General features: G+C 42.4%; 1 protein-coding gene across 2 annotated transcripts in view; it reads left to right on the forward strand.

Annotated features, from left to right (window-relative positions):
* The window catches only part of ddx42 (DEAD (Asp-Glu-Ala-Asp) box helicase 42), a 78,242-nt gene that overhangs the window by 17,506 nt on the left and 43,589 nt on the right, over nt 1–17,147 (forward strand). The window contains exons 3-5 of one of the 2 annotated variants that reach the window (XM_078223707.1): nt 6,059–6,218; nt 8,787–8,848; nt 13,922–13,958. In XM_078223707.1, the coding sequence (XP_078079833.1) occupies nt 6,059–6,218; nt 8,787–8,848; nt 13,922–13,958 (259 nt within the window). The remainder of the gene's footprint in view (nt 1–6,058; nt 6,219–8,786; nt 8,849–13,921; nt 13,959–17,147) is intronic. The other variant, XM_078223708.1, reaches the window with a different exon arrangement.

Here is a 17,147-nt window from a genome sequence, read left to right on the forward strand (position 1 = left end):
GGCGATCAGGGTTGAGCTAAGGCATTGGATCTAAATGACACTAACCTTGCATTCACCTCTGGTGGCACACACTCAACAGCTGAGTGTGTGCCACCAAAATTCATAGGCAGTGTGGGTCAGTAGCAGGGTGTCTTTCAACCTTGGTTTTTCTCCTTTCCTGGCCTGCTTTGTGGATAGATTTTTGGAGAGGGACGAGGAGGAAGGCAGGGTGTGTGCGTGAATGTCTTAAGCTTCTCGTTGTCACCCACCCACCCACCCACCCACCCACCCACCCACCCACCCACCCACTCACTCACTCGCCCGCCTGCCTGGGCCCTTTCAGCTTTAGCTCGCCTTCCTGCAAGGGGGCAACAGTGAACACTTAGAACACTGGTCCAGTCCCAGCTGGAAGAATGTGTGCGGTTAGTCACTTTATTGTAGTGCGGATATCCTGAATTTTGAAAAGGACACAAAGAAGAGAAATTGAACTGACACAGCAGATTAAGCATTGAACTCAGAAAGTGGATGAGATTTACATTGCAATTTATGATCCCAGAGGTAATTATAGAGGTCCAATCATAAAGCAAATGCTGTAATTTGGAAGCATGGGCTCACACTCAGATGAAGGGAGGTCAACAGGAAGTTTAAATAAATTAAAGGGATCATGTTAATCAGTTCAAGAGGGTCCTGCATTGTCTTTTGGAGAATTTTAGATAGATTTAAGATTTATGGGTGGCATGGTAGCACAGTGATTAGCACTGCTGCTTCACAGCGCCAGGGATCTGGGTTTGATTCCTGGTTTGGGTCACTACCCGACCCAAACAGACGCCGGAGTGTGGCGACTAGGGGAATTTCACAGTAACTTCATTGCAGTGTTAATGTAAGCCTTACTTGTGACTAATAAATAATAAACTTTGTGGGATTGTTTGAATGATGTGACTGGATGAGGTATTGCATGGGATATGGTAAGTGGAATCTAATCAAGATTTATATGGGTTTCTAGTGTAACTTCCCTGCTGTTCAATTCTGTTCAGTTCTTTATTTGCATCTTTATAACTCTGTTAACTTGCATTGTTACATTTAATGATTTGTCATTATCTGAATGGCTATAAATGAAGAGCGGGGAAACGATACGTGGGTGTCCTTGTACACCAGTCATTGAAGGTAAGCATGGAGGTGCAGCAGATGGTAAAGAAAGCAAGTGGTATGTTGGCCTTCATTGCGAGAGGATTCAAGTACAGGAGCAGGGAGGTCTTGCTGCAATTATACAGGGCCTTGGTGGGACCACGCCTGGAATATTGTGTGCAGTTTTGGTCTCCTTATCTGATGGATATTCTTGCTGAAGAGTGAGTGCAGCGAAGGTTTACTGGACTGATTCCTCAGATGGCAGGACTGACGAATGGCTGGTAAAGAAGGCAAATAACATGTTGACCTTCATAGTGAGAGGATTCGAGTACAGGAGCAGGGGTGTCTTGCTGCAGTTATACAGGGCCTTGGTGAGGCCACATCTTTTGATTTGATTTATTATTGTCACATGTATTAACATACAGTGAAAAATATTGTTTCTTGCGCTTTATACAGACAAAGCATACCATTCATGGAGAAGGAAATGAGAGAGTGCAGAATGTATTGTTACAGTCATAGCTAGGGTGTAGAGAAAGATCAACTTAATGCAAGGTAAGTCGATTCAAAAGTCTGACTGTAGCAGGGAAGAAGCTGTTCTTGAGTCGGTTAGTACGTGACCTCAAACTTTTGTATCTTTTTCCCGACGGAAGAAGGTGGAAGAGAGAATGTCCAGGGTGCGTGGGGTCCTTAATTATGCTGGCTGCTTTGCTGAGGCAGCGGGAAGTGTAGACAGAGTCAATGGATGGAAGGCTGGTTTGCGTAATGGATTGGGCTACATTCACGACCTTTTGTAGTTCCTCGTGTTCCTGGGCAGAGCAGGAGCCATACCAAGCTGTGATAAAATCAGAAAGAATGCTTTCTGTGCATCTGTAAAAGTTGGTGAGAGTCGTAGATGACATGCCAAATTTCCTTAGTCTTCTGAGAAAGTAGAGGCTTTGGTGGGCTTTCTTAACTATAGTGTCGGCAAGGGGGGGACCGGGACAGGTTGTTGGTGATCTGGACACCTAAAAACTTGAAACTCTCGACCCTTTCTACTTTGTCCCTGTTGATGTAGACAGGGGCATGTTCTCTTTACGCTTCCTGAAGTTGATGACAATCTCCTTTGTTTTGTTGACATTGAGGGAGAGATTATTCTTGCCACACCAGTCCACCAGATTTTCTATCTCATTCCTGTTCTCTGTCTCATCATTGTTTGAGATCTGACCCACTATGGTGGTGTCGTCAGCAAACTTGAAAATCGAATTGATGGGGAATTTGGCCACACAGTCAAAGGTGTATAAGGAGTATAGTAGGGGGCCGAGAACACAGCCTTGTGGGGCACCGGTGTTGAGGATGATTGTGGATGAGATGTTGTTGCCTATCCTTACTGATTGTGGTCTGCAAGTTAGGAAGTTCAGGATCCATTTGCAGAGGGAGGTGCTGAGGTCCAGGCCACGGAGTTTGGAGATGAGTTTTGTGGGAATAATGGTGTTGAAGGCTGAACTGTAGTCAATGAATAGGAGTCTGACATAGGTGTCCTTGTTATCTAGGTGTTCCAGGGTTGAGTGCAGGGCCAGGGTCTGCTGTGGACCTGATGCAGCGATAGGCAAACTGCAGTGGATCCAGGTAGTCCAGGAAGCTGGAATTGATCCATGCCATGACTAGCCTTTCGAAGCACTTCATAATGATGGACCAGTAAGAAGTTTCACAACACCAGGTTAAAGTCCAACAGGTTTATTTGGTATCACGAACTTTCGGAGCACTGCTCCTTCATCAGGTGAGTGGGAGTTGGGTTCACAAGCACAGCATATATAGACACAAACTCAATTACAAGATAGTGGATGGAATGCAAGTCTTAACAGGTAATCAAGACTTTACAGGTACAGACAATGCGAGTGGAGAGAGGTTTAATCTCGCATTGTCTGTAGCTGTAAAGACTTGATAACCTGTTAAGACTCGCATTTCATCCATTATCTTGTAATTGAGCTTGTGTCTATATATGCTGTGTTTGTGAACCCAACTCCCACTCACCTGATGAAGGAGCAGTGCTCCAAAAGCTCATGCTACCAAATAAACCTGTTGGACTTTAACCTGGTGTTGTGAGACTTCTTACGGTGCCCACCCCAGTCCAACGCCGGCATCTCCACATGATGATGGATGTCAGAGCCACCGGCCATCTGGAATATTGTGTGCAGTTTTGGTGCCTCCTTATCTGAGGAAAGGTGTTCTTACTATAGAGGGAGAGCAGGGAACGTTTGGAAAGATTGACAAAAACGAATGTAGGCCCCTTGCAGTCAGAAGCAGGAGAATTCTTCACGGGGAACAAAGAAATGGCCAAGGAACTAAATTTGTACTTTGCTTCTGTCTTCACAAAGGAAGACATGAATAATGTACCAGAAGTTCTGAGAGAAACAAGTTTTAGTGAGGAACTGAAGGAAATCAGCATTAGTAGAGAAACGGTTTTGGGGAAATTGAAGTGGATAAATCTCCAGGTCCTGATAATCTTCATAGCAAAATACTTAATGAAGTGGCCCTGGAAATAGTAAATCCATTGACTCTTTGGACTCTGACCTGATTCCTGCAGATTGGAGGCTTGCTAATGTAAGCCTGCTATTCAAAAAGGGCGGTAGTGAACGTCATACTGGGGAAGTTGCTCGAGTCTATTATCAAGGATTTCATAGCTCAGCATTTGGAAAGCAGTGGTGTAATCAGACAAAGTTGTCATGGATTTACAAAGGGGGAATCATGCTTAATGAAGCTATTGGAATTCTTTGAGAATATAACTGGTAGAGTTGGCCAAGGGGAACCAGTAGATGTGGTTTGTTTAGACTCTCAGAAGTCTTTCAACAAGATCTCGCATAACAGACTACTATATAAAGTTAAAACACATGGATTGCAGGTAATGCCTTGAGATGGATAGAAAGCTGGTTAGCAGATAGGAAGCAAAGAGTTGGCATAAATGGATATTTTTCTGATTGGCAGTCAGTGACTAGTGTGGTTCTGCAGGGATCTGTACTATGACCATTATATATTAATGGTTTGGAATAGGAAACTAAGTGTATTATTTCCAAATTTGCAGATAATACAAAGTTGGATGGGAGGATGAGCTGTGAGGTGGATGCAGAGATGCTTCAGCGTCATTTGAACAGGCTGAGTGAGTGGGCATCTGCATGGCAGATGCAGTATAGTGTGGATAAATGTAAAGTTATCCACTTTGGTAGCAATAATAGGAAGACAGATTATTACTTGAATGGATGTAAATTGAAAGAGGTGGATACTCAGCGAGACCTTGGTGTCCTTGTGTTTCAGTAAGCGTGCAGATACAGCAGGCAGTAAAGAAGGCAAATGGTATGTTGGCCTTCATAGCGAGAGGATTTGAGTATCGGAATATAGATGCTTTGCTGCAATTGTGTATGATGTTGGTGAGGCCACACCTGGAGTATTGTGTGCCGTTTTGGTGTTCTTAACTGAGTGAGGGAGGATGTCCTTGTTACAGAGACAGCAAAGGTTTACCAGGCTGATTCCTGGGATGGCAGGTATGTCATCTGAGGAGAGACTAAGTTGGTTAGGATTATATTCACCAGAGTTTAGAAGAGTGAGAGGGGATCTCAGAGAAACTTATAAAATTCTAACAAGATTAGATAGGGTAGATTCAGAAAGAATGTTCCCGATGGTGGGGGAGTCCAGAGATAGGGGTCATAGTTTGAGGATATGGGGTAAACCTTTTAGAACTGAGGTGAGGAGAAATTTCTTCACCAGAGGGTGGTGAATGTGTGGAATTCACTACCACAGAAAATAATTGAGGCTGAAACATTGTCTGATTTAAAGAAGAAATTCGATATTACTCCAGGGGTTAAAGGGATCAAGGGATATGGTGGAAGGGGGAATCAGGATATTGAATTCGATGACCAGCCATGATCAAAATGAATGGCAGAGCAGGCTCGAAGGGCTGAATGGCCTCCTCCTGCTTCTAGTTTCTATGTTGAAAGCATAAATTGACAGCAGTGTGGACAGGCCAACTACAGACCTTTCCACCCTGGGCTCAATCAAGGTGGAGGCAGTAAGGTGATGAGCTGCTCTCTTGCTGTCCTCCTGCCTCCCAACACGCCACGAGAGAGGGCAGAGGATTCCACCATTATTTCTGACAAACAAATACAATATCTTCTTTAAAAGTCCCACTCTTTAGGGAAGCTAAAATAAATTTGCCTTATTCTGATTGGTTTATTGGATAAATGCACTGTCTGATTGTGTGGAGCAGCCGAGTCCTGCGAAGCTAGTTACTCTTGGATGGGATAATAGTGGACACTATTGCATTTCTCCTTGATAACCTTGCAACGGGGAGGAGCAGTCTTTTATAGTAGTCCTTGAAGTAAGAGATGATTGCAATGCATTTCATGTATGGGAAAGCATTGGGCTGCATTAGTGTTAGTTCCTTTTAGGGTCACCTGTGCTCTTGTAATTAAGTATTCTCCTGCGTAACATAACGATTCACTGCTATGTGAGTGTTTTGGGAATTGAATTATTTCCTTTATATTTCACTCTGATTTAGAAGAGCTTAGAATTTTATCAGGAAAACTGACTTAGTTTCAAAGACTTGTGTTTTAATTGAAAACTTTACTAAATTCTACTCTTCAGAAGAAACAGCTGGTCAAATCCTTTGCATGAGTACACTATCTATATTGTGCTCAGTTATGAGTAAGATTATACCCTTTTCAAATTAAATTCTGCAAAACAAAACCTATTTTTCAAATATAAACAGAATGCCTCATCTTGAGATATAAGGTGTGTCCTCTTCCCCGATCTAATGTGAATGCATATCAACTGACAGTGTTTTAAAAAAATCTTTTTCTTATCTGACTATATTGCTGTGTTTATAAAAAAAAAACACCTTGGATGGAAGAGCATTCTATTTAAACTGTCACTGCTGCTACTTCCAACTACACAAAAATCTTCACAATAGAATTGCATTTTCTAGGTACTTTGAAGATGACGATGAAGATGACAGTTCAGCAAATGTCGATTTGCCTTACATCCCTGCAGAAAATTCTCCGACCAGGCAACAGTTTGCTTCTAAGGCTGATGACTCTGAAGACAGTGAGGAGGATCCATTGGATGCATACATGGCCGAAGTGGAGGTGATGTTCGTGTTTTCCGTTTTTTTGTCTCAAGGTGGCAGTCTTTCACAATGTATTCACAATACACTTTAGGCACTAACTCACCATCCAGCACAAAACTCATCCCGCAAACTCCTATTTGCTGTTGCACCTTCTGGTTTAGTATTCCGTTGATTTCAACATTGGTATTTGCACATGAAGGATTGGCAAGAGAGAACATAGGCCTTGTGTTGGGTGCACAGAGTCAGGAGAATTTTTGGCTCCATGAACCTGATGTCTAAAAATGTCTGACTTGATGTCAGATTTTTATTGCGTGGATTGTGGGCTGGGTGACCCCAGAGCAAGTGTAGAGGATGCTGGGACAGCACCGCACTGGCACTATCAAAGTTTGTTTTGAAAATGAAACAGAAAAACATAAAACAGCATCACCACCCCCTCAGTTCAGTCATGCAGCACTCATGCACTAATCCAGGAATGGTTGCCCCAAGCTTATATCGAAGACTGAGTGAAATAGCAAGCAATAATTTTTTTAACACTGCAATTTTTTTCAAAGAGTTAAAGGGCAAGAGTTTTAAATACATTTACAGCTCCTTCCGATAGTTATTTTTGATAGCTCCAATGAGTTTATGCACTTTTTAATGGACATTCATATCTAATTTTAGTAATCCCAAAGGGTACCCGACCCCTCATGAAGGACATCTTGCTTCTCCAAAAAGGCACATGATCTCCCCCAAAGCTGTCCTGGCACCATAGCCAGAATGGTAACTTACTTCTCCAAAAGGGTATCCTGGCTAGCCAATCAAGTCCACAAAGTTGTGGACAGTGCTGGATCCTGCTCACAGCAGCGCTGTGAGCGGCATGGTGGCACAGTGGTTAGCACTGCTGCCTCACAGCGCCAGGGACCCAGGTTCAATTCCAGCCTCGGGTCACTGTCTGTGTGGAGTTTGCACATTCTCTGTGTGGGTTTCCTCCAGGTGCTCCTGTTTCCTCCCACAGGCCAAAGATGTGCAGGTCAGGTTGATTGGCTATGCTAAATTGCCCCTAGTATCATGGGGGATTAGCAGGGGTAAATATGTGGGGTTATGGGAATAGGGCCTTGGTGGGATTGTGGTCGGAGCAGACTCAATGGGCCGAATGGCCTCCTTCTGCACCGTAGGGATTCTATAAGTTCAGACCTGCTCCTACCAAGATTAATTTGCGCAACTCCGGCTTCAGACACAGAAATAATGCATTTGTCCAGATTTTTTCCACTCCAGCTGAACCTCGTACAATATGTGCTGTACACAGGTTTATCCCCACCTGGTCACCAAATACACTCCTGAGTGCTGAATGTAAAACATTGGCCAAAGTCCAGACCTCTTAACTAAACACAGTAAGAAGTTTAACAACACCAGGTTAAAGTCCAACAGGTTTATTTGGTAGCAAAAGCCACACAAGCTTTCGGAGCTCCAAGCCCCTTCTTCAGGTGAGTGGGAATTCTGTTCACAAACAGGGCATATAAAGACACGGACTCAATTTACATGAATAATGGTTGGAATGCGAATACTTACAGCTAATCAAGTCTTTAAGATATAGACAACGTGAGTGGAGAGAGCATCAAGACAGGCTAAAAAGATGTGTATTGTCTCCAGACAAGACAGCCAGTGAAACTCTGCAGGTCCAGGCAAGCTGTGGGGGTTACAAATAGTGTGACATGAACCCAATATCCCGGTTGAGGCCGTCCTCGTGTGTGCAGAACTTGGCTCTCAGTTTCTGCTCTGGCTGTCTTGTCTGGAGACAATACACATCTTTTGAGCCTGTCTTGATGCTCTCTCCACTCAAGGAAAAGGGTTGTTCAAGTTTTCCTGGGGTTAATGGGATATGTCATTCCTCCATGCTGCTTGCTGTAAAGGACACTGAACCTTCCGATCCGCAACATCTCATCTTCTAATGATAGTTCATAACAGTTCCCATTGCTGGTCCTCCTCTGATATGTTTGTGAACATGTTTCTGATCTTCAGATGTTAGCAAAGTTGCCCATTTGTTTCAACCTAGTGGCTTGAAGCAGGGATAAAGAATGAAAAGGTTAGAAATAAAATAGGACTTGAGCGAATGGATAGAAAGTTCAGATTTTCCAGCATTTTCTGTTTTGTTGTAGAAAATTTTCTGGATGGCCAAAGTAACAACAGCCTTGCAGGTCATATTGTGTTCACCTTCTCTTTGCAAAGTTCGGTGATCTCAAGTGGAACACCACATCCAACCTCACCATTATCCTCCAGTGAAAAGTGCAAACATGTGGAGATGTGGAAATTGCTGTTACCATGGTTCAGTAGCTGTTAATGTCACATGAAGCACATCCACCTGGTAGCAAGCAGCAACCCGCATCCGTGGCACTCTAGCTACCTAAGGAGGTTGACACCACTGGGTGTGGGTGAGGTATTTGATCAGAATAATTGGGTACAGCAGAATTTACAGCAGGAATCAGCCAGGTTTGTTCAAGCGGAATAAAATTCATGGACATGCAGCCGATAATTCATGTCATTTGCCAGAACTGTTCACTGTCAGGATATTTTGATTTTCATTGTGTTCACAAACTCTTTTTTTTTCTAGGACCAGGCAGCAAAAGATATAAGAAGACTTGATGAAAAGGAGTTTGAGAAGAAAAATGCAAAGTAAGAACCATTTCTACCCTTTAGTTTCTCACAAGCTCATTTGTAATTACATTGTTAAGTAAGCTGTGCATTCTGATTCACTTATCAGTCCAAATGAATATGCCTTAGCTTTCTTATTGGCGAAAGCAAAATAAAATTACCAACTCTCTTTCAGCCCAGTCTCATCCCATTAAATGGCCACACAATTGATATCTGGATAATCAAACAAAAAACTTCATAAAATGTCTCAGTTTTTGGAACAGAAAACAATAGAGGCGAAGGGAATCTTTTGCTGCATCTTAGAAAAGGTGATTGGAGGAATGAGAGGTGCCTGTGATTTGCCTTTTGAAATTTTGAATTGTTTTCTCAAAAATCCAAAAAAAGAAGCAAATAGTTCCAATTTTTTGACATCGAAGTTTCAAAGCATTTTATGCAATGTAATGTCAAATAATGTAAGGTATCCTTCCACTGAGGATCGAGAAACCTGAGGAAAGGTACAGGTAGCAGTCAGTAGGGAGGTATAGGTGCTAGATCATCTTTGAGAATGCAACTGAGTTAATTGGTGAGAATTTAGTAGATTCAGTGAGCGGGGTCTGCTGACACATCTTACTACCCCAATGGAGTCAGTACAATATACTCTGCTTCAGGCCTCACCCAAGAGGCCAAAGCAGGAGGAGAACTTGATTTGAGGATCTTGGTAAGGCTTTGCAAAAATACTAATGAAAACTTGTGAATCTATTTTACTCTGTAAAGTGGGAAATGCTTTCAGTACCGTTCTTGTTTTATAGAGCACCTTTATATAGGCTGCAAGTAGGATGTGCAGACTGGTGGCTAATACAAGGTGATATTATAGGTTTGTCACATGTTCCTTGTGCTCATGCTGCCCCAAAGGGAAAAGGGTTAGCTCCAAGTCATAGGGTTGGTGGCAATCCATGAATATAGACAAATGATGTTGGTTAACATTGTGGCTCATGGTATATGGAGGATCAGTGTCAGCTTGGATTTTTAAAATGGCTTAAGGCTGAAAACAGCTCAAAATAAATGCATGTTTTTCTAGACTGGAGGAATGTAGACTATGATTTTTAAAATTCATTTGTGGGACATGGCGTCGCTGGCTGGCCAGCATTTATTGCCCATCCCTAGTTGACCTTGAGAAGGTGATGGTGAGCTGCCATCTTGAGTCCATGTGCTATTGGTTGACCCGATTGATACAACTGAGTGGCTTGCTAGGCCATTTCAGGGGGCAGTTCAGAGTCAACCACATTGCTGTGACCAAGTAAGAACGGCAGATTTCCTCCCCTAAAGGACATTAGTGAACCAAATGGGTTTTTCTGACAATCGACAATGGTTTCATGGTCATCAGTAGATTCTTAATTCCAGATTTTTTTTTATTGAATTCAAATTCCACCATCTGCTGTGATGGAATTCAAACCCAGGTCCCCAGAACCTTAGCTGAGTTTCTGGATTAATAATCTAGCGATAATATCACTAGGCCATCGCCTCCCCATGATGCTCCCCAATGGTGAATGCTCAGTCCACTCTGTCTTGATATATATGACTTGCACACATTAGAATACAGAGTAAATTGTCACGATCTGTCTGAACATTTGGAGCCATGGCAAATTGTGACAATTCCTACTGACTGCAACAGGACATAAAAGCTGAATGAAACATGAGAATTTAATTTAGAAAAGTGTGAGGTGATCCACTTTTGCAGAAAGAGAGAGGGGCAATATAAATTTAACAGCACAATTCTAAAGAGTGTAGAGGAACAGAAGCAGAGGAATTTATGTGCCTAGGTGTCTGAAGGTGGTAGAACATGTTGAGAGAATAATTGGTAAATCATGTGGAATCTTACACTTCACAAAGAAACAGGTATGATGACACATTCTGGCTATGCCATAACTGGGGTATTGCATCCAGTACTGGTCACCACACTTTAGAAAGGATATGATATGTGTTTAGCAGATTTATCCCAATGGTCAGGTGATGAGGGGCTTTAGCATTGGATTGCAGAAGCTGGACTTGTTCACCATAGAGTAAAGGAGATTGAGGGGAACATTGATCGAGGTACATTTGCTTTATATAGACAAGGTTTAGAGAAGGTAGACAAAGAAATGTTGTTCCCATGATATGATTTTACAAGGACTAGGGGACGCAGAGGACACAGATTTAGATTTTGGCCAAGAGACATAGGTGGGATTTGAGGAAGCCCTTTTGAGCTCCGCAAGTGGTAAAGACCTGGAACCCTTTGCTGAAGATGGTGGATTTGGAGACAATGAATGATTTCAAAAGGAAATTGGATCAGCACTTGAGCAGAATGAGACAGGCAGAGTTGCTCTACAGAGAGCTGGTGTGGACTCGATAGGCAGAATGGCCTCCTTCATGGCCATAATGGATCTGTAAGCCTTTTCATCTATAATATGCCCGAAGGAATACTGTAGAATGTCAGAAAAAGGAAATAAAACTTCCTGAGACATTTAAACATAAGAACTCGGAGCAGGAATAGGCCATTTGGCCCCACGAGCCTGCTCCGCCATGCAATAAGATCATGGCTAAACAAAGAATGTTTGGTTTCACTATCGACACACTGACAGGAACTTAGAGAAAAGCTGTTAAGGGTGTAATTGTGAGAAAATTTTGTCCGGTGTGGGATTTAGCACAGAATACACTAAATAGGATTTAAATGTTTTCACAAGAGTTTTAAAACACGTGTTTTGCAGGATTGGGTTGCTTACCACCTTGCCCATTTAGCTGCATTGTTTCATTGCTGAGGGAGGGGGCATTTTAATATCATAAATTTGAGAGATGTGGGTGCATAAATAATTCAGAGTGAATCCCATCTAACAAGAATAGTATGATTGATTGATTGGAGAAAGGAGTGTTCAAGCCAGGCCTGAGTAGGACCAGGCTAATCAGGCAGACATGTCCATACATCTGTCAGACGCAAGGTTTCTGCAATGAACTAGGCTGAACCTGTCTTGACTCAGTACCTCGTCAGCATCAGCACAGAGAACAAAGCTGTGCTAAATTTGGCACTCGGGGTTCAGTTCCACTGTAATTGAATTCCCGCTCTGATTTGGAAATGAAGTTTGGAGAGAACTTTATTTTAAATGATTTATTAAGAGAGGTATAGACTACAAGAACAAGGAAGTTATATTAAACTTGCATAAAACACTAATTCAGGCTCAACTGAAATGTTGCATCCCGTTGGCTTAGGTACAGAAAAAAAGAGTCATAATAAATGGTTGTTTTTTAAACTGGAGAATGGTAGATAGCGGTGTACCCCAAGCATCAGTGCTAAGACCACTGCTTTTTTAATATATATAATTGACTTGTATATTGAATACAGTAAAATTTCAAAATTATCGATGATACAGTCCAAAGATGTGCGGGTGAGGTTGATTGGCCATGCTAAATTTGCCCCTTCGTGTCCTGAGATGCGTAGGTTAGAGGGATTAGTGGGTAAAATATGTAGCGATATGGGGATAGGGCCTGGGTGGGATTGTGGTCGGTGCAGACTCGATGGGCCGAATGGCCTCTTTCTGCACTGTAGGGTTTCTATGATTCTATACAAACTTGGAGATGTGGCCAACAGTGAGGATGGTACCAATTGACTGCAAAAAGGTCACAGTTGGCCAGCAGAATTTGCAGATAGAATTTACTTCAGAGAAGGGAGGTTATGCATTTGGTGGGTTTATGCGTGGATTTCCTCCGGGTGCTCCGGTTTCCTCCCACGGTCCAAAGATGTGCAGGTTAGGTTCATTGGCCATGCTACAATTGCCCCTTAGTGTCCTGAGATGTGTAGGTTAGAAGGATTAGCGGGTAAATGTGTAGGGATATGGGGTAGGGCCTGGGTGGGATTGTGGTCGGTGCAGGCTCGATGGGCCAAATGGCCTCTTTCTGCACTGAAGGGTTTCTATGATTTCTAAGTATAATGGAACAGTTTCTAAGAATGTGCTGGGACAGGGGGGACCTGAGGCTTCATGTGCATTGATCTTTGAAGGTAGCAAGACATATTGAAAGACTGTTCAGCAAAGCATATGAGGTTTTGAGTATTAAAAACAAGGAAGTTCATGTTGAGCCTTTATAAAACTCTGGTTATACCATAACGAGACTATTGCATCCAGTTCTGGTCTCCACGCTTTAGGAAGGATGTGAGGTCCTTAAGAGGGTGCAGAAGAGATTTACCAGAATGGTTCCAAGGACGAGGAATAAGCTGGGGCTGTTCTCCTTCGAGCAAAGGATATTGAGGGGTGATTTGAAAGAGGTGTGCAAGATTCTGACAGGCTTAAATAGGGTAGACAAAGAAAAGCTTCCCATTCCTCTATCTTGGGCTGAAGTCAGAAGGCTAAGGCATATTGAAAAAGGGTAGCAAAAAAGCACTAAGATCAGTGCATTGATATTAGCACACACTATACATTGTACCTGATATTCCCATGAACTTTTCTTTAATACTTGTGATGGTTTTTAATTACGCAGCAAGGGTAGTTGAGAATATTGATTTAATCTCTTCAGATATATGACAATGCCACATCGTTTGACAAGGTAGAAAACACATCTGTTTAAATGTGTTCACTTAAAAGAAGTAACATTGAAGCTGCTAAGAAGTGTGGCTGACTCAACCATTTAGATGAGCAGCACTTCATAGTTGGATTTTTTTGCAAGTAAAGTGCAAATTTATAATCCAAGATTATTCCTTTGATCTGCATCTAACATTCACAGCAATAAATGCTATTCAGGTATGTTATGAATTATTTATGTAACATGGCATTGCACTAATCAAATAAAATGTAGTCTGCTAGAATTACTTGGTAAAAATACTGTTACTTTTTTATGTAATTAAAATTGATTTGTCCCTTAAGAAAGATACTGCACAGAAATGTCCATGTTATTGGAAAATCTGCTTAACAGAAGAATCATTTTGGTATTTGTATTTCCCTGACTTTAAAACAGGAGCAAAATGTGTAAAGATTTTCAAGAAACTAGGAACTTCTGGGTGTTTTCACACTGTGATCATTTCATGCTTTGCTGCATTCGTGCTGGGTCTGTTGAACACTTGTAGGGAGTTGGTTTTTCCCTTTGTTTTTGCAGGGGTATAAGGGATGACATTGAAGAGGAAGATGACCATGTGAGTTCTTGTGCTGTCTTTCTTGAATATACTGAAAAGACTGAATATATTGTTATTGAATGTTAAGCACATGCTGCAGATTGTTGTGCATTCACTGTAGCCTTTGGTATGGATCAATTCTTGGTATGCATCCAAAAGGTGCTGAAGTTCACCTTGTGTCTTGAGGTTTTTCCATAAGTCGGGCCTACATTATGGAAGTAACTTCTGCTTTCCTACTCCATCTCGATTATTTTTGAAGGACAACTGCCCAAGAGCAGGAACATCTAGTTGCCAGTGGTGTTAGGTCCTGTGACAACTGTGGTTGGCATTGGACCATCTCCCTCTGCCAGATGTTTTGATTGAGTTCCACTCATCAATGATAGGACTTTCTTGACTTATGAAAATTGCTCAACATGTCCACTTAGAATCATATCAATGTCTTGGTGCTAACTCTTGGCTGCAGTGTAAAAATTCTCTGTTTGTAAATTTCTGTCATCTTGTAATCCAGAACGCAAACAGGTTTTTATCAAAAATAGTGTTATTAATAATTTGTTTCCTCTTAACAACAACTACCATTTTCAAAGAGCAAAATGAATCCATGAGCTAACCTAAATTATACCCCTCATACCTTGAAGGGTTTTCTTAATGCAAGTTCTTTGCATTTTGCCCATGTGCTACTTATTGGGCCGACTGAATGAAGGGTAGATCACTCTGCATTGATTGCAGTTTCGGATTGGCCTTTTGGTGATCTGTCTTACTGTGGGTATAAACAGGTACTAGAGATGCAAATTTTGCTTTATTTTTCTAAGACCGTATTTTTGTCATAGGTCCTATGATATTTTTAGTCAAAAAGAATTCTCAAAGAACAGCATTGATAGTATTTCTCTCTGATTGACTATCATCGAGCATCTGCCCTCAGCCTCATGTGTGTTCTCTACCTAACCACATCTGATTTCACAAATACCAACTGGTGACTATAAGCAGGAGCATGAGTGAGGTGAATGCAGGAAGAAATTAACATATTCAAAAATTAACACAGCAAAACTGGGCGATGTAGGGAGAAAGAAAAAGAAGGTAGAAGTAAAAAGGAGAGAGAGTGAGAGGAGTCGAGAGCTGAAAGAAAAGCAGGAGAACAAAGGAGACTGGGAGGATAAAGTAAAGACAAGTGGGAGAGGTGAGTGTTGCAGAAATAACAAAATACGCTACTGAAGGGGGAGAGTGATCAAGAAACGCAGAATTTATGGAGAGCATTTAGGAGGAGGGAAAAGCATGGAACTAGAGGGAAGAAAGGAGGGAGGGATGGAGAGGGACTGAGGGACAGGCAGGATGTTTTGGGACTGGAGTAATGGAGATTTATGACTGGGTGGGGATTGACGTGATGGGGGGAGCAGCAAAGTGAGAAGACACATGGTGGAAGGGAGTAACAGGCTAGGACAAACTGGAACTACTTTCTTCATATCTTGATTCCATCCTCTCTCCCCTTGTCCAGACTCTTTCTCCCCCCTCCCTCTGCATTTGTGATTCCTTTGATGCCCTACGTCACATCAATAATTTCCAGTTCCCTGGCCCTAACCGCTGGTCCCACTTCAGTATAGATGTCCAATCCCTCTACACCTCAATTCCCCACAGTAATGGTCTGAGGTACTTCCTTGAGCAAAGATCTGAACAGTCCCCAGCCATCACCTTCCTCCACTTGGCCGAATTTGTTCTATCATTCAACAATTTCTCCTTTAACTTGTCTCACTTCTTGCACAAGGTGTGGCTGTGGGTACCCACAAGGGCCCCAGTTACACTTGTCTTTTTGTGGTATATGTGGAATACTCCTTGTTGCAGTCCTCCTCAGCACCACTCCCGCAACTCTTTTTCTGTTACATCAGTGACTATATTGGTGCCACATCATGCTCTCTGGACCTGGATAAATTTATCGATTTTGCTTTCAATTTTCACCCCTCTCTCACCCTCACATGGTTCATCTCCGACACTTCCCTTTCCTTCCTTAACCTCTCTGTCTCCATTTCTGGTGATCAACTGACCACCAATATTCACTACAAGCCCACTGACTACCACAACAACCTCACCCACGGTTCCTCACACCCTGCTCCTCGTAAGGATTCCATCCCAATCTCCCAGTTTCTCCACCTCTGTCACATCTGATCTGATGATGCCACCTTCAAAAATTGTGTTTTTGACATGTCTGTCTCTGGCTGGAAGTGGGGGTTCATGATATGGCCTCCCTTGTCCTCACTTTCAATCCTGCCAGCCTCCACATTCAAAGGATCATCATCCGCTATTTCCATTAACCCCAGCGTGATGCCACCAATGAACACATATTTCCCTCCTTCCATGATACCTTGGTCCACTCTTCCATTACCCCTCAATTTCTCATACTTCCGTTGCAACATTAGAAGGTACAGCACCTGACCCTTTACCTCCTCTCCCCTCACTAGTCAAGGCCTCAAACATTCCTTTCAGGCAGAGCAGCATTTCACTTGCACCTCCTTCAATGTTCACTAATTAGTTCACATATGTCCTTTAGAGAAGGGCATTAAATGCTGGCAGTAACGCCCACATCCCATGAATGAATTTTTTTAAAAATTGGTCTAATGTATTCGCTGCTCCCAATGCGGTCTCCTCTACACTCAGGAGACTAAATATAGACTGAGTGACCTCAGCCTGCAAGCATGATCCCAACCTTCCTGTCACTTGCCATTTTAACTCTGCACCTTGCTCTCATGTCACATGTCCGTCCTTGGCCTGCTGCAATGATCCAGTGAAGTCCAACGTGAACTGGAGGAGCAGCATCCCTTCTGATTAGGCACGTTACAGCCCTCCGGACTCAACATTGAGGTTAACAACTTTAGACTGTGATCTTTCTCCTCCATCTTGACCTTTTTTAATATCCAAAACATTTTTTGTCCCAATTCAAAAGAAGACCTTCCCCTCCAGGCCAATCTGTCACTTGTTCTTTAGTTTAGCTTTCACTGAGTATTGAACTTTTTCTTCCAATAAACTTTATGCCACCACATTTCCTAAACATCTTTGCTACGATCTCTCCTAGCTCTCACCAATCATTGACCTTCTCCTCTGCTCCATTCCCTCTTATACAGTGTGTAATTTATCGCATTTCTAAGCATTCAAGCCATAATAATCTTACAATGTAGGCCTTAAGGTTATATCAACAAATGTCAATTGAAACTGCTGGAACTGGTT

This window comes from Mustelus asterias, chromosome 11 (assembly GCF_964213995.1).
Source record: "Mustelus asterias chromosome 11, sMusAst1.hap1.1, whole genome shotgun sequence".
NCBI classification, from domain to species: Eukaryota; Metazoa; Chordata; class Chondrichthyes; order Carcharhiniformes; family Triakidae; genus Mustelus; species Mustelus asterias.